Here is a 27,410-nt window from a genome sequence, read left to right as displayed (position 1 = left end):
CCGTCTGTCTTGTCTCTCTGCCATACTGGTTCCATCTATTTCAGTAATCTGTGGGTCTCGCATCATACTGTGCTATTCAGAGAAATTTGAGGTATTTTTTTTTTTCTCCACGTGTAGCATTTTGAATATTGACCAAACTTGTATATTTTGGTCTCATCTGTAAAGAGCACGTTCTTCCATATATTTGCTGCTTCTAAGTGTTTCCTTACATATTTGTTAAAACTGTCACTGTGTTGATAGAGTACGGAATGCACGGGTAAATTGTAAAAAACATCAAGCTCCTCTGATTTTTCCCAGCGCTAACTAGAAACAACCAATCAGAGCCATTAGGAGGATCAGTGTCTATTTTCCTTGCGTATGCGCTGCTCATTCCACCTTCACTCCCACTTGCTCTCTGCTGTGCTAAATAAATGGTTTTCCTGTAATGGTAGGTTGCTTTTCAGCCATTAGCACATTGAGCAGCGCATGAACAAGCATTCTTGACATTGCAAAGACCCTCCTCCTGACTTTGATGAGTTGTTTTTGACTGGAAGCGGAGCTTTTTTTTCAGATGGCAGCAGTTGCACTGGGAGCAGGTGGGGGTGCTTGATCTTGTCACAGTTTATCTGTCTCGTATTCTGCTGTGTAATCACAATTTTAGCAAATAAATAAAAACATTCTTTTTATATGTATAAAAGTTACTTACTGCACCTTTAAACTAGATTTCTTAGGCTTTTATTTTTTTTCTTTCAACATTAGCTTCTTTTTAATGCCACACTTCCATAAAGGCAAGATTTATGTGGCATGTAAGCAGCAGCTCTTGATTGCAGGATGAGAAAATGTGTAAAATCTAATGGAGGGAAAACATTTATGACATTATTACGGAAGAGAATTAGGGCCACCGAAAAAAAAAAAAAAAATTCTGAATTCAGAATTCTGAGATTAAAGTCAGAAAGTCAGAGTTCTGACTTTAAAGTCAGAATTCTCTTTCTTTTTTTTTTTTTTTCGGTGGCCTTAATCCTCTTCCGTACATTATCTTTTTTTTTTTTTTGCAGTCAGAAGCAAGAGTGCATGCAGTTTCCAGATGTTCCATTGACTGAGTGTTCACCAGTGTTTCCAAAACCTTCTTTACTCCAATGTGACCACAGCACTACGAGGTGGCTGTAAAAATCATTAATGAACTTGAACAGAGGGATGCCACTTGGACATGTTTCAGAGGTTAGGGCTAATAAGAAAGTGAAAGATAAGGGGCGGGCTAGGGAAGCTGACCTCTTAACGAAGAAGAGAAAATTAATCTACTGAAGAACAGGACACTTCTCTGTACCTACTCGGCCGCTGCGACGTGGGAGGCGTACATAAATCAGCTGTAAACGTGACGTTTATTCGCCTCCTGAACTATTTGCTTTCTGACAATAAGAGTTAATTTTATGCAGCTGTTTCGAGGTGTGTTTTGGAGCGATCCTGCCAGAGCCGCAACACAAAGAATGCAATATCCAAGCCGTATCACAATACAGGAGATGTTGGCCTGACCTCCAATCATAGGATAATGTGATAAGTAAGTTCATTAACCTTAGTGGAGTAAAATTCTTTCACAAGGACCATGGTAATCTGTATTTCCTGCTGTAATGTAGTGCTTTCACCCAGGCAAAGTGGAAGTGAGGCTCCCTTTTTCCCCTCCAGTATGCCATGAATCACACAGCAAGAGGTGAAGGAGGGGGTTGAGGAGGAAAGGGTAAAGAGGGGGTAGAGACCCGGAACAGTTCGGTGAGGAGATTAAAGAGATGCCCCCGGGCTCATTTTCCAGCATTCTGGACAAGGTGATGTCACTGCACGTTTAACACCGGGATCTCCCATCGAGATACGAGAGAGAAACACTGAGAAAGAGAGAGAGAGACGAAGGGGTGCTGGAAAAAAAATGTAGGGTAGAGAGGGGGGAAGAGATAGACTGAGAGAGAAAAAAAAAGTAATAAGAAACTGCACACAAGGGAGGTAGACTGTGCAGAAACGGGAGGGGAGATAGAGGGAGGGGAAAGTTGGACACAGACAATCCCGGAGCAACTTTTTCTCTTCTGTCCTTTCTTTGCAAAGAAAGAGTCCAGGAAAAAAGAGGAAGGGGGGGGAAATTGAATACTTGACACGCACGCATGTCGGATTCATGTAATCACAAAGTTGTGGATTAATCAGCAGTTGAAGGTATGTTTTTATTTATTTGTTTGTTGTTGTTTTTTTTACTTTTAAGAGAAGGTTTTGTTCAAGCAGAAGGAAAATGTTTTTGCATTGACAGTAGCGCAAAGCAACAGTTTGCAAAGCGCAATCCAACGATTGTTGCTTCAATCATTTAACTCATTCCCGTCTTGGTCACGTTGCAGCCACAAATATTTCTCTGCTGGTTTTTGACAGACTTAACTCAAAATAATTTTGTCCACAACTGTGAAGGGAAGAAGTATATTTTACAAATAAAAATCTGAACCATGGTTTACCTTTAAAAAGTGTAATTATAACTGGAAGGCTTTGGATTCAACAGAACACATCGATTTTAAAGACTTTCCACACTGGGAATTGGTTGGATGTTTGGTGTGGTTGCCCCACTAGGGACATTTTTTGTTTTTTCCTCCCTCTTGACAGGTTTTCTTCCAGGATTGCCCTGCATTTAGTTTTGTCCCCGCATTATGATACAGCCACCTGCCTGTGTCATCACAGCAATGGTCCTATGAAGGGGGAGGTGCAGTTTTGGTCTGCATGCCGTTTTAGGACGTAGGCCAAAAACTTTAATTTCATTATCACCTGGAAAGTGCTCCTGTTTCCATTTTTTTTTTTCATGTTTTCCAAACTGGCTCACTAGAAACTGCCACCGGATTTTGATATGAATTTGTTTTCAACGCTGATTTTCTTCTCACCACTCAACCTTAATAGCCACATCTAACAGTTGCCATGCCTACAGATTGTCCCACATGAACTGTGGATCTAGATTAAACAGTTCTTCATGGGCTGTATGAAGCTGGAAATGTTTATTTATAACCTAATCTTGCCTTAAATTTTATTCTTGACCTGTCTTGTGTGGTTCTTGTTCTTCATGATGCTGTTTGTTTGTTAATGTTCTACTTAAAAAGAAAAACAGACTTCTACAAGTGCTTGCAGCTTCATTTATAGAAATTACATAAATAAAAGTGGACTCTTCACTTGTTACTGTTGAGGGCAACAGAATTTTATTTAGGCATATGCAAGTAAAAGGGGCAAGGTTCAAAACGTTGCATCCTTTACTTTCCGCATCACTGTTTGGCACTATACTTGGTTTAGATCTGTCAGATAAAATCTAAGTAAAATGCATAGTGTATAGTGATGAAATGTGAAAAGGTTCTAGAGAAATAAATGCTTTTCCAAAGCAACATAATTGTGAAAATTGTCCAACACTGCAACACGCCAAGTAAGCCTTGTGCTGTACATGACATTGAATCTTTTTTTTTTTTTTTTTTTTGCACAAATTAGGCATCAGCTGGTCATTGAAATAGCAAAATTTTACGGAGAACAAAGGAACTGAGGCATGATAAATCATTTCCCATTGGAGATAATTATCTGACAAATGGTAGTTGTAAGTTTGTTTCTGTGTTGGGTTTTTACAGTACTTCTTTAAACCACTTTAATAGTATAGCTGTTGGCAAATGCGATGCTGATTTTTCCTTTTATATCTTAGCCAGGCCCACACACTCACACTGCAGGCTGAGATGTTACTGTAGATCTTCCTGGTTTCCTTCCAGCACCCTGAAGCAGGAAAAGCTTCCCAATGTCCCTTGATTCCTTTTTTTCTCAGATCTAGTTCATGTTTATCTTTTCTAGTCGTATCTGAGAAACGAGATGGCTCTTCAAATTTCGACCCCTTTTCTTCTACACGGAAAAGAGAACCAAGGATGTTGTGGAAGGAAAAACCTGGAAGCCACATCTGTTTTCCACATTATAGAGGTTGCTGGATCCTTCGCATCCTGTGTGTTCTCCTGTAGACAAATACACACACACACACACACAAGTACCCAAAAAAACAACCTAGATTTGTTTGAAATCCCTCTGTACACCCACCCCCACTTTCTGAAGAGTTCTGTTTTAGACATTTTACATCACTCCCAAAAGTAGTCCTGTACATTTCTCTTAACTTCCAGACTGCACAATAATTTTGAACACCGTTAGACGCTGCGTTTGGGCATCAGAAACGCAAAGGAAAGGTAAAGCTGCCGGTCATACCACGTATATATTTGGCTCAGGGCCAAGCAGGTCATGTCATCAGAGTTGACTTCACTTTGCATCATCCCTTTTGCAATTGGATTGAAATTGTCCTTTAGTACTGGAACTTTCGAGCCACCTTGAGCGGATGTGGAAAATATGACTGTCTGTTAGAATGTACGACTTCTGCTGGCCTGTTCTTCCCTCACAAGTTTCAAATAAAAGGTCTTGAACATTCCCTGGGAGGTAAGACATGTAGAAACCTGACTCATTCTGTCTACTGAATGTCAAAAAAAGAGAAAGGGGCTTGGGGTATTAACCTTTTTCTAGTTTTAAGGTTTCTGCTACTCTGAATCAGTGGATATCTGAGATGTCTTTCGACATGGGGGGCATCTTTACTCACTTTTACTGGCTCGCAGTTCGAAGTTGTAAAAAAGAAATGAGAAGAAAAGAAAAGGCTTATGGTGCACTCCCAGGTTTGGCCTGAAGCAAGTCCAAGGGTTTTGAATTAAGGAAGAGTCTCGATGTTCGTGTTGCTTTCTTTTACAGCAAAGACTGAAAAAAGGAAAAAAAAAAGAACTCTGATTGTTTGTCAGGCATTATCAAGCAAAATGACTGATGTCGACATGAACCTCTTTTCGATTTGATCTGTAAAAAACAAAAGATACTTCAGCTTTGTGGTGTGAAGACAGATGAAATTGATTTGTTGGCATAAGCCGGTGAGTCGACTAACAGAAATTAATATCTGAAAAAAACAGTTTAGTGAAAAGATGATGAAAAAGCTCCACAACTGAAGAAAAATCAGCATGCACTGATATTGGCAGAAATTATCAAAATGTGCAAAAGTCAAAAACATACTGAATAATTAACAGCAGTTCTAAATTCAGAGATGTATTTCATGTTGCATTTCAGGAAAAGGTGGATAAATAAGTAATATTCCAGTCTTTCTTGTCAGAACACTTTACTGACATGTTTGAAAATGGCACAACTTGTGGAAACATTTCTTTCAAACTGACAAGTGAGCAGATGGAGGGAGAGGGGGGAGAACCAGGGTCACACAGAGTAAAGACACTCCACATGCAACTGCTGGAAAATGTGAGCAGCAACAGTTGTTACTGCAGCTGAAACAGGTATTAGTGTGTGTCTGTGTTCTCATGCATTATGTCACTTGGCACAAACTTACCTAGCATATGAGGAGGGTTCCTGAAGAGTATTGCATCTTATTTTCCACATGCTTACAAACGTACCCCCCCCCCAAAAAAAAAAAAAAACATCAGATGAGCCGCTTTTGCTGCCTTAAGTCAGTTGGATATATTTTCCGCTGCAGCTGCATCAAATGTTCAGCCCTCCAGTCAAGCTTTTTGGCTGGAATATTGAATCATTCCCGTCCCTTAAAGTTTGGTTGGATGGGAGAATTTGAAACTCAGATTGATGCACCATGGGGTTGGACTTTGGAACTTTCTGGCTTGGATCATGATTCTCTTAACTCACACATCTAAGTTGGTTTCCTCAGACTCAAAGGCGGATGAAGACAACATTTATCTTGCCTCAAACTTACCTGGACCTCTGCCAGTTGCCATGTTAAGATTGTACTCCAATCTTTAATATTCACAAAGGACATTGCGGTACTTGATTCAGACTGAATACAGAAATAATGAGAGAAAGCAGATATTATCAAGGTGATTGGAATCTAAAGTGCTTAGAATCATATTATAGATCTGGACTCTGGGTTTTTGTCTGTTGCTGAACATGCTAATTTACAATGCTGTGCAAGGGAGAGAGAAACGCAACAGAGTACCAAGTGGATTGAGAGGCAGAGAGCTGAAATTATTTAAAAGATTGAAAATCTAGAATTTAATATAACTATTGGTGAAATGGAACAAAGGATTTTAAGATCAGGGTTTTTTTTGTTCCCATAACTGTATAATTCACTTTTTAATCTTAAAAAACCAAAGTCCCACTTTGAGGCTGAAATTTTGTTAATTAAAATCTTTGTCATATGCTTGAAAACTCAGTATCTTTGAAGTTCACTCAAATATAGTTTTGCATTTCTACCTCATTTTGCCCTCTTCCGTATTTATGCTATGAATGATGGAATATCTATCTATCTATCTTCCAGAACAGATATGGTGTCCAACTTGGCATTCATACCTGACTGACTCATCATGCCACATCAGCATCAAATCATCAAGCAGATTTTAATATCAAAGACAACCAAAGTACATCCAAAAAAAGCAGTTTCCAAAGGGAAAAGAATGAAGGTTTTGGAGTGGCCTTGAGCAGGTCTAGACATAAATCTAATCTTTGATTTGGCGTTACTTTGGCTTTTCATGAAAAGACCAACAACAACAACAAAACAGCCCTAATAATTCATTGCCTTTTATCACATACTTCATAGCAGCTGTTCCTACTGAGGGTGGAACAACCGGTTATTTGGATAGCATATTTTGTTCGATAAACAAAACCATAATTTGAAGAAACTTTTTCACTATACCGTAGGGCCGAGTTGATACAAACTAAGGGCCTAAGTAATCCTATGTGTTGATCTTGTTAGGTATGTTTTTATGCAGATTTATTTGTTGTAGGGTTAGGTCAACGCATTTATACTCTGAGTTAATATGACTTATTGGTAATTCGGCTAACATGATGATGAACTGCGATGTTAATGCTGACAGAATTTATAGAACTTGTTTGTTTTTTTCCTGTTTTATCTTCTACTTAGTTTTCTAGTAAAGCATTGGGTGAAGTATTTGATGATAGAAGTGTGAAATAGTAAATACAAGACAACATAATGAGTTTTTTTGTTTGTTTGTTTGCTTGTGCTAGGTTTTGTTGCAGTCTGTTTTACTAAGCGATTAGAAAAGAAAGCTAACGCAGATTTACTCAGACAAAACGTAGAAAAGAAGTGCTTGGGGGTAATTTGCACAATGGCATATAGAGGAAGCAGCACAGTCCTTGTGAGGTTTACATGATAGACTGTCACAGCTAACAGTAAGATCAGCATTTAAACACCATATGCAATATGAGCAAGTCCAAGAATGTCAAAACACCAGCAGCTGTTTTGTATTTAGTGATCTGCTTAGCGAAGACATGTATTTTGTCAGAAAACATATTAGGTGAATGGAACATGTCCAACTAGAATTAAAAAAATGATTGACGGGCTCCGCATCTTCACTTAACAAATTATTCCCTGAAACATCTCAATGCTGGCCACCGGCTTGCAATTGGTTTTCTGTCGTCCGTCTGTTGAAGTTGTAGCAGCCACACGAAGAGACAATATATTAAATTGGGTTTGTGAGTATGAAATGAGACTTTACAAGGCTGGCAATTTAATCCCCTTGTTTCCTGTCTTTGTCATTTGAGCTGTTTTATACATTAACTTTATGAAATTGAGCAATCTAACAGTTTAATATGTTTTGTAAGGACAATGTGCAAATTTGTATCGACCAGAAGCACAATATGTTCCATCTTTGACGTGCAATAACTTAAAGTGAATTTTCCTTACTCCACTCATAAGCTGCTATAAGAGAAAGAAATGAATCATTAGACTGCATCCATAAGCAGGAAGTGACTTAGTTATTTTGTTTTGATTTGGGTTCATAATCCAGGACACATATTTTATAAGACCAAATATAACCAAACAGTATCAGAAACAAAGTGAAGCAGATTGTAATACAAAGCTTTCAGAAAATTAATGTACAATGTTATTTGAATTACGTGTGAGAATTGTTTTTAGTGTTTTTACACATGGTAATTAACTCCAATGAAAAATAAGTTCATTTGCTGTACTATGGTTCAGAGGGTACAACATACTTTGTTTCAAATTGAGATAGAAAGGGATGAACTAGTTACAAATCGACAGGCTTCTAGAAATCAAAATCTGTTTCGAAAAATTTGAAATCTTTTTTTTTTTTTTTTTTATGTTCCAGTACAGGTTACACTACTTTAAATTCTATCTATCTTTACATCCTATCTGATGGCCTCAATAGTTGTCTTTTCATTTCCATGTATTCAGTGCAAGCTGTTTTGTGAATTCAGTGCACTAAGGGCGATAGCAAAACCTTGGCACGATATCAGCGACAAAATTAAGACTACTGAGCACCGAGCGATGGCTACTTCCTGGTCGCGAGAGGCACCGGCTGCAGATCTGGTTAATAATAGGCTGGCTCTGGTAACCGAGCAACTGCGAGGTAAATGAGAAGGACACTACTGACTCTCGTTAGATTAAAAGAGGCTAGTGACTAGCATGTCTCGGCTATTGACTACTTCCTCTGCCGACTATTTGCATGGATAGGCTAGCATTAGCATTGGATATGTGGGCAATTAGCATGCATAGGCTGGTTGCCCACAACTCATACTTTCTTCTTTAAAGGAATCTTTATCACAAAAAAAAACCTGGTTGGCATACAATATCTGTAAGCACCATATGTTAGATGCTTTAAAATGTGTTCTTTTGATACAATTTACTGTAATTCAACATAACACCAATTTTAAACATGATGTGTAATACGGAGGTGAAGTTGGCTTCCGATTAAGCTTCGGATTCACTGCTTCATAGCTTTCCCTTTTAATCTTAAAAACAAACACCAATAAGATATAATAATACAACAGAAAAGGTGTTTATAAGGGTTGTGATTGTGGATAATGACTCTTGGTCATCACTCCTGTCCTTCAGCTCTTGCTGTGTTTTTTTTTTTTTAGGGCTGGAGGAGATCTACCATTGTTTTCCTCCCTGTGTTGGCTGCATTCACAGTGACCTCCATCTCTCTCAGGACGCCTGCTTACCGGGCTCATAGCCAGACCTTTGGGCAAGCCTAGCAGCCTTAACCTCATCCCGGCTTTATCTGCCGCAGCAACCAAAGAGTGTGTGTTGATGTTTGTGTGTCGGGGAAGAGACATATCCCTGGCAAAACCTATTAGGAAGACTATTAAACTGTTTTGGATTTAGGCCAGATAATAATAGAAATGAGCTTTCCCTGCAGATGTGGGCTCTACAGACTGCGGATGCGTTATGAATTATATTCTCTCCGTGAGCTTTCTTATTATTGTGATCAGGCTGCATGAAGCCTGTAATAATGGCTACAGCTCCAGAGTTCTCAGAACACAGTTGTCTGAGGCTTTTGATTTACTGTCCACCCATGCAGGTGCAGGAAGAAACTTGTTTTCAGTGTCTCATTGCTTTTTTTTTTTTTTTTTTTTTTTTTGCTTGCAGCTGCTTTCACCAACAGTGTCCAAGTTGTCAGCAAAAAAGAACTCCTAGGTAAACAGAGATATAACAAGAATATACAAGCTCTTGCGAGGAATTTTGACAGAACAGTAGTGAAAAAAGGAGACCAGACTCACCACCAGTTCCAAGATCCATTAAATTACAGATTGATGGCGTGTCAAGCTATTCTCGATATTTCAGAGCAAAATTAGAGAAGTCACACAAGATGCTATTCACAGTCTTGCAGGAACGCCACATTGTGTACCCCTTGGCAGGAGTGTGCGGAGTGGGGTGTGTGTGTGTATGTGGAGGAGGGGGTCGTTTCTCCTGTCAGACGGAAAAGGTGTGCACTGTCTGTGTGCACGACTGCATTCAGGGCCCCCACCCCGCACTAGTAAACAAAGCTAAGTTATGGAGTCTTCACACATGCTGAGGTCAAGCGCAGGTCGGCTGGGCTCTGTTTATGCGAGCCAGTGAAGGCATGCTTAAGTGCTCGCTTTCCCGTGTGTGACCTAGGAGCTGAACAGTGAGTGGAGAGGATTACAGAGATAAAATGTAATCATTATTTACACGTGGCATGCTTTCCGTCTGCATATTTGTGGGTGTGTGTGTGTGTTTGTTGTTTGGCCACGTGGAAGCATCTGGTATAGCATAACCCTGGCTCCGATGGAACAGTCTCCAGATGTGTTTGTGTGTTCTGGCCCAACTGTCTGTTTGATTCTGGACCCACCATTTTGTTTTAATTCATCCATTGTTTACTGCAATTTGTGTGCTGTCCTTTCATCTTAAGGATCAGGGTGTTGTACTTTATGCTGTGCATAGAAGAGTACACAGACAAACAGTCCCGTGGAACGCATTTGAGTCCCTTCAGATTCCTAAAGCTTTTGGCTGTTTCTTCACACTCTGACCTTCCAGATTGTAAAGTTTTTTTGTTTTGTTTTTTTACACCAGAAAAGAACAACATGGCTAATGACTCAAATCAATCTATAAATGGAAATGTTATTTTCTGGTGGAAACATTTATCATGCTCCCACAACCCAAGGGTAAACATCAGTGTAATATAATCTTGCTGAAATTGTCTTTAAGCTTCACAGAAGATGTAAAATGATGCAGATTTTGTAAAAAAAGTTGCACTTTCTTGTCCATAGTACATAGAATATAATTGCAAAACCTTTGGGGTCACTGGAATGTATTTAGGCAAATATGAAGTGTGCCTTTTTCTTCTTTTTCAGCACTGTTTTTATCTTCAAATGTTTTCCTGATTGACTTGTTGATGTCTCCTTTAAATTAGGTTTGGTAGGTAGGCAGTTCTTGGGCAGCTTCACCAATTGAAATTTTACCCACTTGCAGACAATGGCTCACAATGTTGTTTTCTGGAGTTTCAAATCCTTGAAATGGCTTTGTATCCGTTTTGTATCCCGTTTGCGACATGTTCTTGAATTTTTTTTTTTAGACTGGAGGCTGATGGCTTTTTAAAATAAACTGCCTTACTTCACATGACTAGAAAGGTTAAATTCTTGACTCTACAGGTGTGACACCAGACCTGTTGGGTAAAATTTCACAAAGTACATTCTTTCAAAAAATGTTTTAATTCATTAATGATGTAATTTTTTTTAATATTCAGCCAGGTTTATTTGGATAAGGTTTCAGTTCCTCAATGAGCTAAATCATCATTTTAAAATGGTTTATTGTATTTACTCTGGTTTTCTTTGTCCAATCTAAAAATAAATGTGTTTTATGGTCTGAAACAATGAAGTGTGAAGTAAAAGACAAAAAACAGAAAATCTAAGGAAATTGTGAGGGCGCCACTAGCTTCACAAAGCACCATATTTATATGCACGTTTCTGTGTGTTTTCTCATTCAAAGGGCAGCCAGATGGACAAGATAATGACTATGATCACACTTTTGCAGAGTTACACTCCTTAATGAGGACCATTCTGGTTAATTCATATGCCACTAACAAAGCCTGCAACATACCACATCATTAACACATCAACTGTGACTGACTCATAAATATACATCAACATCTATTTAGGAGTCAGGCATAATGCTGTCTGCAGACTTTCTGTCAGCAGGCACTGACATAAAAAACAAAAAACAAAACAAGATTTAACTTTGTTGACTTTCACTTTTTTTTTTTCTTTTCTCTTCACCAGTCAGCCGGCAGCTGAGGGAAGAAGAGGTAAGAAGAGGAGCTGCTTTCAGACGGGTTAAACCATGTGGCTTCTGTGCTCCTCCCTGACTCTGTTGGTCGTCAGTTTCGGATCATGCGACACTCTGACGTCACAAGAAGGTAAGTTTCCAAGTCGTGGCTTTTTGTCTGTCATAAAAAGGACCAGCGCAGTATTTTAGCGATAATTAATAACCTTTAAACTTTTGCATTTTATCACCTTGCAACAACAAGCTTCAATTATGTGCTGCAATTTTATGTGATCAACCCACACATGTAGCGCATATGTTGTGAACTGGAAGGAAGGAAAGAAACGGTGGTAAAAAATGTAATTATGTAATTTTTGTCAGATAGCCCTACGGTAAATACAATTGAGCTCAGTTTGTCAGAATTCACCAATGTAGTTTCTGTAAATATGCTGTGGTTATAAACAAAACTGTCCTGTGCTCACCTTAAATGTTTGTAAGAGAATGCTAGTGAACGAACAGAATTGTGAAGACCTTGACGTATGCCAGTCGAGTCAGCTATTTAACAACAGGCTTAGCTTAAGAAATATTTCAAGCTTTGAAAGTCACACAGGCCACTGTGAGACTTTCAAAAACCTTCATATAAGAATAGAAGTGGTACAGAACAAGTGGATACCTACCAAGCCTGGACTATCAGGTTTGACAAGAAAAATACATCAGAGAATCAGCCAAAGAGCCCATGGTAACTAGAGAAACTGCAGAGTTCTACTAGTCAGGTAAAAGAATCTAAAAAACCACTTAACTTGATCAATATTTTAGCTGTGCCCTTGCTTTTTATTATGCATGCATGACTGGCAGCGATTAGCTTCATGGTTTGCATTTGTTTAAATAGAATGGAATGGGTTGGCTAGCAAACTAATCGCCATGCTTTCCAACTTATTTCTAGTATTTGTTGGAACCGACCTAGACTGTGATATTAATCTCAAAAGCTTTGCAGTAAGCCACAAGTTTAGCTCTATAAGCTAATGTGTAACAACAGCTTTGGTTAAAAATCTCTAAAGGATATTTTTATTGACTTTGAGTTGCTGAAGCACATTTTATCTAATGTTCGAGCCATACGGTGTCTATTTTTGGGATGGCTGAAAAATAATGTCAGATTTTTTTGTCTAAAAGAACAACGATTTGTTTCCTTGAAATTACAAAGTTCAATTCCAAATCAAAACAATAGTTGCTGTCTTTTAAACTGACCCACCCACTGCCTGTGGTAGGTCTACAGCCGATCGGGTTTCAGAGAAAAGTTCCAGAAGACAGACTTAGTTGTTTCATGTTGTACTTTTACAGTTTACTACCAGTGGGTTAACGTGCCACAGTGCTTTCAGCTGCTCTGTTTTGCTGGGCTGCTCACTTTTTATCTGGACTTCAGAGACAAGTATGTCTTACGTGATACTCGCAAAAATGTGAGGGTCATAAAACACTCACCACTACTGATTCTAGGATAAAAGAAGCAGTGGTAAGAGTATCTTCCTTATGACTTCAAGCAGGCTAGCTTTTCTTTCTGTCCGTCTTCATATTGTTGGCCAATACTAACATTAGAATAAGTAAACCTTTTTTAGATGCTTTACACAGGTTAATGTGGACATCGCCCAGTCCACTCAGCTCAATTAAACCAGTTTTCATTGTTGTCAGGCATGAGGAATTTGTATTCAGCTATATCTGTATAACTTGCATAACGTCAGGTAGGTAAAGCTAAAGCATTACTTATTTAGCAATGCATTGCAGCAACACTCAAAACTCTGGGTGTCATGAAATGCATTAACAATGAAAGCAGCTAAGTAACATTGCAGTCTAACCAACGTATCTTGCAGCAGCAAGTGAGCATAGAAAGAAAATGTATTCTGCTTAACAAAGCATATAAATGTGGTTCATGCGGTTTTTCAGAACATCTGAGAACCTCATTTATAAACAGGTTTTTAGATTCTTCAGTAGTGCATGTAAAATGTCCAGAGGCAAAGTTTTTGTTCCCTTGCTCACGACATGTTCGGAACAGTTGCTCAGGTTAGACTCTTCATGCCAAAAGATTTTATTACAAAATCTTTAAAAAGAATAGTGATGACCTAAATATGACACAAGGAGTGGTGGGTGGCTGCTTTGTCTAGTTGAGGATGCGCACCATTTTGAGAGCCCATAGTCCCATGTCTACCCTACTTCCTGCCAATCTACAAACAATTGTATTAAAAATTGTTTAAATTTGAAACTGGGTCATAATTTTAAACTAAGCTTTGACTAAAACCAATAGTCTTTAAATGTCTTATCTAGACCTTCAGAAAAAGGTGACTGCATATGGAGTTGGATAAGAAATGTTGGATTGATGCTGAGCTCTTTTAAAAGGAAAACATACTTTTCAAATTTAAACCACATTTTGCTGATCAAAACACGTTTTGCTCGAGTTAACTAACTTGTATCATCGAACGCGGCGTGTCTGTATATGCCACTCGAGTCTCAACCTACAATAAATAATTACAGTAATTACAGCTCAACCACTGGTTGACAACACTGCGGCAGCGAAGAGGCATCCGTGTTTCCTGTGTGTGGTTGTGTTCTTCTTCATGAACCGCCAGTCATTCTGAGGTTACATATTTTGTATTTTAGGGGGTGGGGGGATAGATGTTTTTAAGTTCTTGTATTCAACTTTCAGCAGTAGTTTGATATGAGTTACTGGGTTGGAGAGAGTATGTATGTGTGCCTACATATGTTTAGGCTGAACTTGTGTGAGAAGAGACAAAAATAGACAACCCAGGAATCAAGGAGGCAGACAGGTAAAGAGAAATTTCTTTTGTTGTTTTGTATTATTTATTTATTTTCCCTCTGAACTGTCACACTCCCTCATCAGGCTGTCAGTGTGTTCTCGGGGGCCCGTTCTGTGATATCACCCGGGGGTGCGGGTTAGCAATCCCCTGGAACTTGTGGAGCTCTGAAGGAAGCTTTTGTGGAGGAGATGGTGCCCCTTGGGAGAATATAGTCGGCGCATTTCAGAGACTGAGTCAGCTTGCAGGTCCCCTGAGTCTTCCCCTCCAGTGGTTGGAAGAAAATGCTTTTTCTCCAACATTTTGTCTCGGGAAGCATCACACACACACACACACACGCACGCCCGCACACGCACACACACACACGCCCGCATACGGACACACACATAGTATCCCTGCTTCCCTAAATCATCCAAATCCAAATTAAGCCGTAATTTGATTACTCTGTTGCCAGAAAGCAGATTTCTATAAGTATAACTTATGCTCGAAAGTCAAGCCGGATGATGAAAGCGACTGTTCTGTGGCGCATCAGACAGTTTGCGCAGCAGGAAAGAGAAAGATTCATGCATTGATTTGCTTTGTGTCTGTTTCCTCCTGTCTTTGTGTTAGCTACAGAAATGCTGTGTGGTGTCTGGTTCCAGTGAATTCTAATAGCCTCGTTTGTCAGAACAGAAGTTAAAGACGGGAGGCAGTCAGAAGCAAGAACAGAGATTAAAAATTCTAAATGTGGTTTTAAAAACTGCCATACATGAATGTTTTTTTGTTTGTTTTTTTACTAAACATGCTAGCATGTCTTAAAAAAAATACAGTCAGCATCTCTCCACAGATGTTTTCTTTGGTCAAGGAGGGCTCATCATGTGGTGTGAAACTGGCACATCCCTTATCGTGGTCTGTCACACTTGGTCAACACGGCCTTCCCCTGAAGAAGTTAATATTTTACTCTGTTCTGTGTTTTATTTAATTCTTCAAATACCACCTAACATTAAATGCTTATGAAGTCGATTTGGCAGTTCTCTCAGCTAGCAGCTGTTTCACAGAGCCAGAGTATCTAAGCCAGCAATGCTGCTAAATGTATTTTTCTGGCTTCCAGTTTTTGGTTTGGTTTGGTCTTCACGAAGCCCCAAGATTAAAAAAAAGAAACAAACAAACAAACAAACAAAAAACAATTTACCTTTTGGATGGTAACTATTGTCTCTTGTGTAGTGCTTGCCATACATCACTAATAAGTGTGTACTCTTGACAGTAAATCAGAGAACAGATCTGCATCTTAGTTTTCTCCCCATGGTTTTGCCCACTGATATCCAGTCATGCAGGATGTGAAGTTATTTTAACATAAAACTCTTGATCTGTGTAACTTTGGATGTTCATTTTCTGGTATCCTAGTTTAAATTCCAGCTAAGGGAAGATGCACATAAAATGGTTAGAGAGCTATCCTTAGTCTGTGATCTTTGTCGAATAAGTGATCCTTGAATATCACGTCTTCGTGATTAGGTGCTCTAAAGCCCAGCACTTTTCATATTTGATTACCTCGCCAGTAAAGAATTTAGCATTAAATCCCACCCAGAGTGCGGTGCATAAATTTGATCAGTAAATAGCATTCAGCATGAGTTAGAAACAGACCTTTTTACACCTATTTCTACCCTATGGATTTGTGACTCATATTCAGTCTATTTTAACCCTGTGCCAGTTTCACTTAACTCTATGTAAATACTCCCGTAAACATGAGCCAGGGTTTGTAGATGTTATGCGTAAGAACTTAATCTCATTTGTTAAACTATATTGATGTCAAAGGCATGTAAATCTGTGTGATGAGTCAGCCTGTATTCATGTGAGTTTGTGAGTTTAAACTGAAAGCATGTAAGGGGCGTACAAGGGGAAAAACGAGTGAGCTCATTGCCCTGGAGTGCTGCGATTAAAGCCTTTCCACTCCTCTGTGCTGCTGAAAAATATAATAAATAATAACAGGAATGTTCTCCGTTGACTGTGCCATTAGTCCAAGAGTCAGGGTGGCAAGTCAGATTCACGCTGTCGATCCCTTCTACTTTTTGTTTTGAAATTGTTGAACATGATATTTATTTCATTGCATCACCCGCCACCTCACCAAGCATGCCTCTCTGCTTTACCATATGCTGCATTGCCTGAACAGTTTAGAGTGTGGAAGACTTTTCCATAAACTTTGGCTTCCTGCAGATCAGCGGCACAGCCCAATTATCTAAGAATGCCACATTTAAAGTTCATTGAATAACTACCAAAATGGAGATTGTGAATACACCTTTGACCTCCTCCACACGTGGCAACTTTTAATATTTTGTGTTAAAATAAAAATAAAAAATGCCATACTCAAATTCTGGTTTTCTAGTGGATAAATAAAACGCATGTAAGGAAATAACAAAAGTGGAGAAGGATGGACGAGGGGAATAAGAAGGATGAGAAAATGGGAAGAAAGGGTTCATTGAACAGGGCACAACGAAAGGATTACACATGAAAGGGATGGTCACATTAGTTAAGAAGGAAGGGCGTAAGGGAGCATTGACTGAGGAAAGAAAGCACACTAGACACAAGGAAGTGGGGAAATACAGAAAAGCACCAGGAAGGAAGTAAACATGAAAGGACGGGAAGAAAGACACTAGAAAGTGAAGACGGAATGAAAGCAGGAATGAGGGAAGGAACAAAAGAAGGGCACAAAGAGCGACAGTATACAGGCAGAGGACTGACAAAGGAAGTGAACAAGGGAGGGAGGGCAGTGGGAGAAAATAACACAAAAAAGGAAGCAAAGAATGAAGGATGAAACAACAACATGAAATGAAGCGAGAAAGGGAGAATGGACAACATTATGACAATGGGATAATACATTATACATTTTCTACTGTAGTTTTCCATCCTTAATTAGACCAAGAAAAAAAAAACTCAATCACTAACTAAAAAATCACTCTAAGACTCAGGCCTCTAATCTTTCAAATGTACTCTCACTTGACTCGTTTAACCTGTGCGCTGTCCAAGCTAAGTGAGGGAACATAAAAAAAAATGGTATTTTACCCCTCTAAAGATGTAATATCAGGATTAGATTTTTTTTAAATTGGCAAGAAAGACTTATGGGATTAGGGTGTGGGGGGTGGCACTCAGCAGTTTACTGAATGACTGCCAATGTAGCATCATTACCTGCTTTGGCAAGACTTGAACACAACCCATCAAAGTGAGCCAAAATCGCCCAAATCTTTTCAAGGCTACATGCAGCTACTAGCAGGATGCTGGCAAAACTGCTCAAACTTTGTGCTAATTAGCTTGTCAACAAGCAAAAGCTTTGCCTTGATCACTGCTTGAGGGGAAATGGGGTTCAAAGAATGTGGCGTGTCCTCTGCCAAACTGCTTAATGCTGTGAAAGTCCCCATAATATGTTTTAGCCTTTGACTTATGTGGAATTAGTGCTTTTCTACCTTCACTGGGAATAACTGTCTGTTAAGAAGAGGTCATTAATTCGGTTCCTAGTGTAAGAATGAAGACCCGTAGCATCTAAACATATCCACCCAAGCAAAACAACTGTGTCAAAGCATAGTTTCTAATGTACAGCAATCAGTTTTCACAAGAAGAGTTTTTCATTCCAATAACCACTATTGATTGCAGTTCTAATCTCTTCTGTTTTTGTTTTGGTTAGCATACCCACAGAAGCTAATTAACTAAGGGACGGCCAGGTTGAATCAAGTCAATCTTTCTGAGCAAATGTTCATTAAACATATAAAGAAAAGACAATGTTGGATTCTGTCTAAACAATATTAATTTGTGGTTTAAAAGATGACATGTTAGCACAAGAAAAAGAATATCGATAATTGTGATAATGCTGGTTTGGATTGATTTTATACTAAATTTCGATGGAATCTGTGGGTAAAAACATTACATTTATGCAAACCTAAACAATGAAAAGCACTGACTAAACTTAAACAGTCATAATTAAGATGTTTTTGGATGTCCAATGGTTGGAGTCAAGGTGTTCATGGAGCACAAATATTACCATGAGATCATCGAATACACATGTATGTAACGAGTGATTATAAACGAGGGTCCATATCACCTTAACCTGTGTGGATCTTCAAAACACTAGTTGATTGTGTTAGAGAAGAGGATGACTTTGTTAAAGCAAAGGGACGTTGACAGTTCTGTCGCCTTTTATGGATACAACTTCGACTAAAAACCAACCTGTCTAGGATTGTATTTGAAACGTAATCAATTACAAATTTACTGATGGAACTTGACTTATTGTCACGTTTTGATTATTGATTCTATGTTGCATTGTGTTTCTGTGTTTGATTTGATGCAAAGCACTTTGAAATGCCTTGCTGCTGAAATGTGCTATACAAATAAAATGTGATTGATTGATTGTGTGTATTAATCTTTGGGAGATCTTCAAAGTGTGATAACTTTGAGAAAAGAAGATTAATTTTTCAGTCTCCAAGTATTTACCCAAATAATTAATGCAAAAATGTCAAAGATGATTGAAACAGTTTAATGATAACAAAAAGAAAAGTGACAATGATTGCGACTGTTGCTAAAATATCACAGGCTGACAGTGTTTTAGTGATGTATAACATTTATTTTTGGCCAACATTACCTTTCTGGTAACATGTGAAAGCTGATTCCCAATATCTAATCATATTTGCTTAAAGATATAGCTTAACATTGTTTGCCTTTAAGGTTGTTTGTATTTCATTTATTTCAACGGCACTTTGTTTTTACTGCTCAATTGGCAAAATCTTTAAGCTAGCAAGTCAGTAGTATGCTAACATCATACAATTTGATGATTAAATTAAAATAAAATATTAAACTCTACTGTATTGTCACTTTGCTACATTCTCTTTAAGAAATCTTAAGTTGGTTTCTAGAAATTATGTCTGCTCTAACTTTTGTAAGAGCAGGCTCATAAATGACTGTGGCTCATTGCTATTGAGCTTGACAAGCAAACGTAACATAAGACCAACAAAAATCAACAGAAGTCTTAGAAAATATAAGCTACCTCACAAATGACTGGTTCCTGTTCAGATTTACCCCTGTTGGCTATTGATGACTTCATCACAAATCAGAACACCATGGTCTAAAAAAAGTCTTCATGTTTTAAGGCGTGAAGACTTTTCCCACTTCCATCTTCTCTGCTGTCATTTGTTTCCATTCCTCCTTATCTGTTAGCATGTTTAACTTTTTGTGCCGCCCGCTTTTACCTTCAGCCAGAATAACCCTGTGTCTGGCAGATCCTTCATCTTCTTCACTTTGACAGATGGAAATACGGGAGTGACAAAAAAAGCAAAAAGAGAAGACTGTTATAGAAAGATAAAAAAAAAAAAGAAAACAGAGCAAGCAGGAACAGAAGGTAGATCTTGGTGCATCTTTACTTAAAAAAAATAAAGAAATCTGTGCATCAGTGATGTGGAAAAAAATGCATGGGAATATATTTTGTGTATTTAGGCTGCATTTTGGGCTGATTTGACAGAATGTTTTTCAGGATGGTTCAGATACACTGTGTGTGAAGACTTCAAACCTCTATCTGATGCCCTGACTCCATCTAATGATCAGACGTCAAGCCGGATTTACTGTTTGATAGGTATTTTTTTTCACTCCGTGATTTGTACTCGTAGATGGCAATAAGAAAATGACAGATTGTCCCTTCAGACAGGATGACGCCTGCTTTGTTTTGAAACATCATCTTTGCTACTTTGAAGCCCAGATGAGCAGAACTGACGACAAGCGGTGAAACTTAAAATATTAATAATCGGATCAAACTCGTGCAAGCTAAATGCGTGTTGATGTGAAGTCAGCTGTCACAAATCAAAGGTATAGTTGTTGGCCCTTTGTAACAGAATGCCTGCTTGTTCAAGACCGAGAATGTATCTTTTCTAGGGGAAAAAAAAAAAAATATTCTTCCATAATGCATAGTGAAGGCAGTGTTAGATGTATGAGGTGGTTGGTCTGTTTTTTGTAGTGAGTACTTTGCTGTCAGCGATTCTCTTTATGTCTAGCAACAATAAGATGATGCAAAGCTGTCTTGTTCAAATTGGCTTAAACAAGGAATTGACCTTGTAGAATTGTATCAGGCCAAAAAAGTCTGTTTCAAAAAAGAAGAACTTGGAAAATTAAAAACTAAGTCAGATCTCTGATTTAAAGCTTGCTTGGTAGATGTATAAAATACAAAAATTCAAAAGTGCAAATCGAGAATGTAAACATACTGACAAATCAAAATTTCTGTAAATAAGCTACTTTAAAAAATAAAATAAAATTGACCATGGAAATGCTTTCTTTAATATTCAAAATTTTTAATACAAGATTCTGTTGAGTGTGTAGTAAATGTGTCTTCATTTACTCTAGTTGGCCCTGAAAGCAACTTTTAACTCTGATGGCTAATCCTAGAGACAGAAATGGGCTTCTTCTTCTTCTTCCTCTCCTCCTTTTCCTAAAATAATTCCAGTCTCAAAAGTGTCATGGTGTTTTATTTGACTTTCTTAAAAATGCCTTTAAAACTTTTGCATTTAGTGAATAATTACTTCAGAGCTGAAGATCTTCCTGTGTCACACAAGTACTGTGATTGGAAAATGTGTTGTTTGTACAGTAGCTGAATTGAAAGTGACATGGTCTAAAAATAAAACAAATAATAATCATTGTCAATTTTAATAGGCATTATCACATTTGTTGTATGCTGTCATAAACTATAGCAGCTTATATTTTGGTACTTAAAGTACTGATATAATAGTAATAAAAAAAAAAACCCAGCTTATGCGTTGACTCATAAAACATACATGTTATCAAAACTGATGGTTTTAGGACAGGCTTTCAATGAAACATTTAATATTAGGCTAATAATTTACTGCATAAATGTAAAAAATAGTCAGAATAATTCATGGCTTGACATTTTACTTTCTTTAACCATTCTAAAAAAATGTCTTTGTTTTTCATAAAAACTTTGCTTCTTAGAAAGTGTACACAGCTACCTTGGACTTCTCAATAAAATTGGATTTCTAACCAGTTGGCAAACGATAACGATAAGATAGGACTTTTTTACAGCAACAACTTTAGCATTGTAAAACGTTAAGAAAAAACATATACCTTTGGGATTATTGCACTAATGTCCAACCCTTTCACTAGTGATATGCACAGAAACCTTATTGATTCAAATGATTGTTGATGTGAACACAGCCTAGAGAAAACAGTTCTGTTTTATTTTAGGTTATCACATTGTTCCATCTGCTCCCAGATTTTTTTAGGGAGCAAAAAAACCCAAAAAAACAAGCATGGTTGAAAGCATGGCTTGGCTCAGGGCCGCTGTCCTTGGCCCCAAAGAGATCAATTAGCTGTGGATCACAGTGTTTCAGAGGGTCCTCGTCTACCTGTACAAGTTGTGGTCTTTCTAAAAATCTTACATCTCTTACCACCCTGCAGTCAGTCGGGCCGCTCTGACAGGCAACGCTTTACTCTGCAACCTTCCCCAACGGGGTGAGAACACGTCCATCAAAATGAGGCTGCCGCGACAGACAAGCTGGGTGCTAGACAACCTGTCAGATCAGGTTGTGTTCCACTCTGCACAGCTTTGCCTTCATTTCATCGGCCTGTCTGTTTTGTTTTTTTGAGGGTGTTTTTTTTTTACACTTATTTTAACTCACTTTCACCCCCAACAGCTCCTTCTATCTTTCTTTCTTGATAAATATTTCAAGCTCTACTCAAATTTATGTTTGAAGTTGCCAGTTCACTCACAATCACAAGCTCTGTCCATATCACTCAGAAAGATGTGTTGATGGTTTCTTTTGGCATTTGTTGTCAGACGACTTTCTTTTTTTTTTCCACGTCTAACAAATGCTGGACATTTCAGGGATTCGCCTCTGCGGCTGTTTTTTGACGCTTGATGTTTTGTTTGTTACCACAGGTGTACAATGCCCGTCCGTACAAGTGGCTGAGTGGAAGTTTCCTCGGACGGCCAGGCAAAACATTACTGGTGAATTGGACAAGCTTAAGTACCCATACTGAGAGGGTAAAATGAGTATCGAACATATTGATGTTTCTTTCAATGTGCAGATTTCAATGGTACTGTAGGCTTTAAATTCACACTGTATGCCGAAACTAACCCAAGTTGTTTATGAATACAAGAAATCACTATAAATAGGTCCAGAAAATGGAGTTATGTGAAATATGTTGGAATTACACGTCGTGGTTAAATACAAAAGCTTTCTGCAGTTTGTTTTCTAACTTCACAATATCTGACGTCCGCACATACTGTAGCTCTTTAACCTATCATGGCTGTCATGGCTATCTTGGTAGTGAGAAACCTTTGTACAGCCTCATCAGTCAAGACTAAAGCATTTCATATTAAATTCTATTAATGGGGAACAGGATTTATTTCTAAGTACCAGCAGATTTTATATATTTGTTCTTGCTATACTTTTATTTTTGTTTGTTTCTGTTCAATACTTCTCTCTCTTGTCCATCTTACTATAAACAACCTAGTTTTGAACTTATTTGTCAGAATATTTGCCCTTAATATCTGGGTGGAATTTTATGTCAACAAGAATATTATAATAATCTTTACTGAGAAAAACATTAATGTGTTCAGTACGTATTTTGCCCAAAATAACAGCAATCTGGCTTTTATTTTATCTTTGCCTACTGATGAACTTCTCTGACACCAGGTTTTAATTTGGTGAGGCGATTCTCCTTGCTCAAAGACACAGATGTCAGAAAGCTCCGCAACCCTCGAGGTTCTGTCATCCTACGCCTTGGCAAGTCGTCACTCTTGCGCCCAAGCGAGTAAGTTCACTGTCTATCTCTCTCTCTTTTTTCTTTTTTTTTTTGTCTTCTTCTTCACTGATTTGCTTCCTTTCCCCAACAGAGGAATTCTTCCGACACAATTATGTTTTGTTCGGATTTAACTGGAAGGGAAGGAGAATAAAAGTTAAATTATGTGCAAGATTTCCCACCCTGTGTGGGCACAGAGTTTGACAAGCTTTCTATTTTTCACATCTGTCTGAATGTACCGTTTAGTCATATCGGCCTTGTGAAGTTCACCATGTGAACGCTGTCTAAGGGCTACTACACGGAGAAGCAGAAACGCTGGTCAGGCGCTGATTGAATTTCCAAAATTACCACTGTTACTGGCTTGTAAAAGTGAATTCTTACAACCTTTCTTTTTTGGGGGGGGCGGGAGATTTAACCACATTTCTGTATTAAAACAAGCTTACATAATGAAATTTCATCCTTACTTGCCTTAGCAGAATCTGTAGGAGTGATGTCTTAATTAGTAGGCATGTTACAGTTGCCAGCCACAAAACAAACAAAAAAAAAATATTATCAGGGTGAGGATTAGGCAGCTCCATTTTAGAACATGTTCTGGACTTGTTTTCTGGGCACAATTTTTAGTCATTAAAAATCCAGCAGCTTGTGGCTTCCTTTCTGCGTAGCTATGTCTTTATAAATTTAAAGCTTTTTCACTCAGAGGTCACTTGTAGAGTTGACAAATGCTTTTAAGGGTTTTGTTCTTTGAACTTTCTTTTCTTCTTTGTACTTTCTTTTAAATTTTAATGTTACTTTATTTCATTTATTTTTTTTTTTAAAGAAATTGTTAAATGGGTCAGCTCAGAGCTCAAAGTATTTTATCACTCTGTGTTTGGATATGATGTGCGAATTTGCTTGAATATGAATCTCCATACACAACACATTTTCCACGTGAAACATGTTTTACTTTTCATCTTAAGAGTCACAAATATTATTTGTCAAAATCTCGGAGAGGAGTGTTTCTAGCGACAGGAGAGAGAAAACACACACAGAACTCTTATCACCTCTTGGGAAACCAGAATCTGTTTGGCAAAAGAACAACATTTCAAGATGTTTTTGTTTTGCTCTCAAGCTTCCAAGGAGAGCACAAAAAGGCTGTGCTATGTCTTTTTCATGTATGCTACACTGAATTTTTTTTTTGTTTCTTGAGATTTTGATGCCTCAGATAAATTTGTCTTACATATACATACAGCTCTCGAAAATAATTTAGAGCCCACTGGATCCCACCGAAAACTTCCTGGTTACTCCACCAAATATTGCTTTTTGAACTCTTAAGGCGTTAGCATCTTAATTGTTATTTTGACCATTTGTCAATTTCTGCAAGTAAATACAAAAGTGTTTGCTCAAAATTTTGGAAACATTGAATAAAGGTAGTTCGTAGAATAAAAGAACAATGTTCATTTTACTCAAACATATGCCTATGAAAAGTAAAATCAGAGAAACTGGTAATTTTATGTGGTCTCTTAATGTTTTTTCATGTATACGTATATAGTTAAGAAAGGAAAAGCCATGATGCTCTCCCCCTATTCTTTTAGAGTGCACTCTCTATGACAAGATAATAGGATGAGAATTGACTTACCCGGGCCTGAGACTGCACAATAATGGCAATGCTCAGTAAAGAGATGAATGACATGACACCAGTGCTCAGCCGCTTGTGTTATATGAGAGACGACTACAGCAGTCTTGCAGAAAAGGATCCAATAACCATCACAATGGCAGGCTTCCAAGGCAGGGATTTAAGCATAAAGAGCCAGTGGGCAGGTTGAGATGATACACCCATACTGACTGCAGAACTTGACTGCGGTTCATAAACGCCTCACCATCAGACCGGGCCGTTTATGATCGTGGAAGATCAGACGGACAGTTTCTTTCAGCCGTTAGTTGATGTTTCCTGTTAGACATTGTTGCAGGCAAGGTGAGTATGGATTTATTCATGACAGGAACTAACAAGGGGGCATTGAAAAAAAAACAAAAGAAGAGCAGCAAAGCACCATCTTACAAGGGTAAATGCAACCGTTACCCAACACTTTAGGAGTCAATACCAGTAAATTTCTGTTTGAGGGAGAGGACCATTGAAGTCAAGGTGATGCACTGGTGTGTTGTGATGAACAAAGCATGGAGCCTAGAAGTGTAGGTCTTAATGTACTTGTCTATCTATGTTCTGACTATCGCCTGTAGTCATTAGACATGGATTATGTACTAAAGAATAAGAACCATACAAAGGTGGCAGAAATGAGCCTCATCTGTACGGCTGTTGAACTCACCTTAGAGACAGATTAACTCTACTTTAAGTTCCCGTGGAAGGGATATTGTCCTGGAGAGGGATGTGCTGGCTTGGGTTCAGTCTTGGCCCTGTTTTCCCCTACATCCTCATTTCGAACAGAAGAATGACAATGGATGGATGTACAGTTACCTGACTAGAAGAAAGCTAATGATGCAAACAAAACAAAACAAAAAAAATCTAGACTGCATCAAGAACTAAATAAGAATAAGGAAAACTCTACGTCCTTCGTTAATCTTTATATCTTACTCAGTTCTCAAGGGTTTGACCAAAAACCCGATGAAGCAGACGGTAAGCGTCAAGTGACATTGAAAAGAGACACAAGTCAAATCTCACCACAGGGTTTTCAGTTTTCAGCAAATTCATATTTGGTTAAGTCTAGGTTTATTTTTAATAATCTGAGTGCTGATGCTTTTAAGCCAGTTAAAGATATTTCATGAAGCTAAGATAGCAGCTGATTAGGTGGCAACTGAAGGTATCTTCACAAACAGCTGACCCACTGTAATTTCATTTATATCAGAAACACCCACTCATCCATCCTGAGAGCTGTGCACCACTACGGAAATAGCATAATAGCAAAAATCCTTATGCTTTTTGACCTACAAACACCTAATTTGTAGGTGTTTATAGAAACACCTACAAATTAGGTGTTTATAATTTGTTTAAATACACAAAGGGAAGAAACACAAAGCATTCTAGCAACAGGGAAAACCTACAGCATGTAAAAGCATTTGTCAGCTGTCGCTTTCAAACCGAATCCGCTTCTTTCAAGTGTCAGGCACTCGCTGTTTAACATTCCTTCTGGTTAGCTCTGACTGAAGCGCTAAGAGAAAGAGACCCCAGCCACAGCAAACAGTGGATCCAAGCACACTTAAGAAGTCTGCATACAGGTGTCGATGTACCTCCCCAGTTAATATCCGGTTCTTAAGCAAGAGATCTACCGTTTTATTATCAGATTTCCTCTGTTGTTCTCCTCTCCTGTGGCTTTTCTTACTAAAAGAAGAGAGGAAGATGTAAGCTTCCCTGAAATCTGAGTCTGTTTGATTCATTCTGGGTAATCTCTTCTCGGAGCGTATGTCAGTCTGTTTCTGGGTTTCTGGGATTTTATTTGTTTTTTGTTTTTTTTATTTATTCGTTTATTTTATTCGTTTTAATGACCCTGAATGGAACAGGCCATGTTTCAGCACGTCCAACAAAAAAAATAAAAAAAAAGTCGATAGTTTTTCTGAGTGGTTTTGTGCCCTGCAGCTCTCTAATCAACAGCAAAACAACTCTGTTGTGAACACTACTTTTTCTCTTTCTCCTCTCTGTCTGTCTGTCTGTCTGTGGCGCATTCTGTCACATTTTCTTCCATCTTTTCTTCATCAGCTTTTCCACCCACATTCCTTAATTATGAAAAGCCAAAATTCCTATGCGTTTATTTGGTCCCTCGTATATTTTCTTAAACCTTTTTTTGTAGTACCTTTATTTGTCTTCTTTCTTCTCTTTTTTGTTCAGTCGTTTCTTCTTCTCACCCTTTCCCCTCCCCCACTCATCTTCTCTTTGTTTTGACGTCTCGTACTTGCCTGTTTTCCCTAGGATCCTACTTCGCTCATAAATCAACGTCACCCAACTTCTAGGAGTGGGAGACCAGCTGCCTACATCAACAATTCTGTGTGCGTGCAAAGGGAAAGAGTTGGAGTGAAATAGAGCAAGGGAGAATATTTCAAAGTTTTCACCGTCTCAGTGAGGAGACATTTCACTGGGCTCCATCGTGAAACCCTCGTCTCAATATATCCACACACCTGTATGGATTGTATTTTTGTGTGTGTGTGTGTTTTGAATTTGTGATCTTAGATGCCCTTGACTGAAACCGAAGGATGAAGCCTGCCGGACTCTTTCTGCTATGAAAATTAATGCCAAAGGGTCACACCCACCGGCTTTGCATTGTGCTTTACGGATATAATTCAAAACTAGGCCAACAGAGTGTTTGGAAAACAGTGTATATATATTT

The 27,410-nt window shown here is 38.4% G+C and overlaps 1 protein-coding gene across 4 annotated transcripts in view; it reads left to right on the top strand.

Moving 5' to 3' along the window:
- The first annotated feature begins 2,004 nt into the window (after window positions 1-2,004).
- col16a1 (collagen, type XVI, alpha 1) overlaps window positions 2,005-27,410 on the top strand; it is a 78,806-nt gene continuing 53,400 nt past the window's right edge. For 3 of the 4 annotated variants that reach the window (XM_044138726.1, XM_044138727.1, XM_044138724.1), the window contains exons 1-4: window positions 2,005-2,172; window positions 11,554-11,690; window positions 22,235-22,303; window positions 22,995-23,112. In XM_044138726.1, the coding sequence (XP_043994661.1) occupies window positions 11,615-11,690; window positions 22,235-22,303; window positions 22,995-23,112 (263 nt within the window). In that variant the 5' untranslated portion in view covers window positions 2,005-2,172; window positions 11,554-11,614. Of the gene's footprint in view, window positions 2,173-8,360; window positions 8,382-11,553; window positions 11,691-22,234; window positions 22,304-22,994; window positions 23,113-27,410 lie in introns of those variants that run through there. The other variant, XM_044138725.1, reaches the window with a different exon arrangement.

Source organism: Gambusia affinis, linkage group LG14, assembly GCF_019740435.1.
Source record: "Gambusia affinis linkage group LG14, SWU_Gaff_1.0, whole genome shotgun sequence".
In the NCBI taxonomy this organism is placed as follows: Eukaryota; Metazoa; Chordata; class Actinopteri; order Cyprinodontiformes; family Poeciliidae; genus Gambusia; species Gambusia affinis.
The sequence above is the reverse complement of the archived record's forward strand: the minus strand, read 5'-3'. Positions and strand labels throughout refer to the sequence as shown.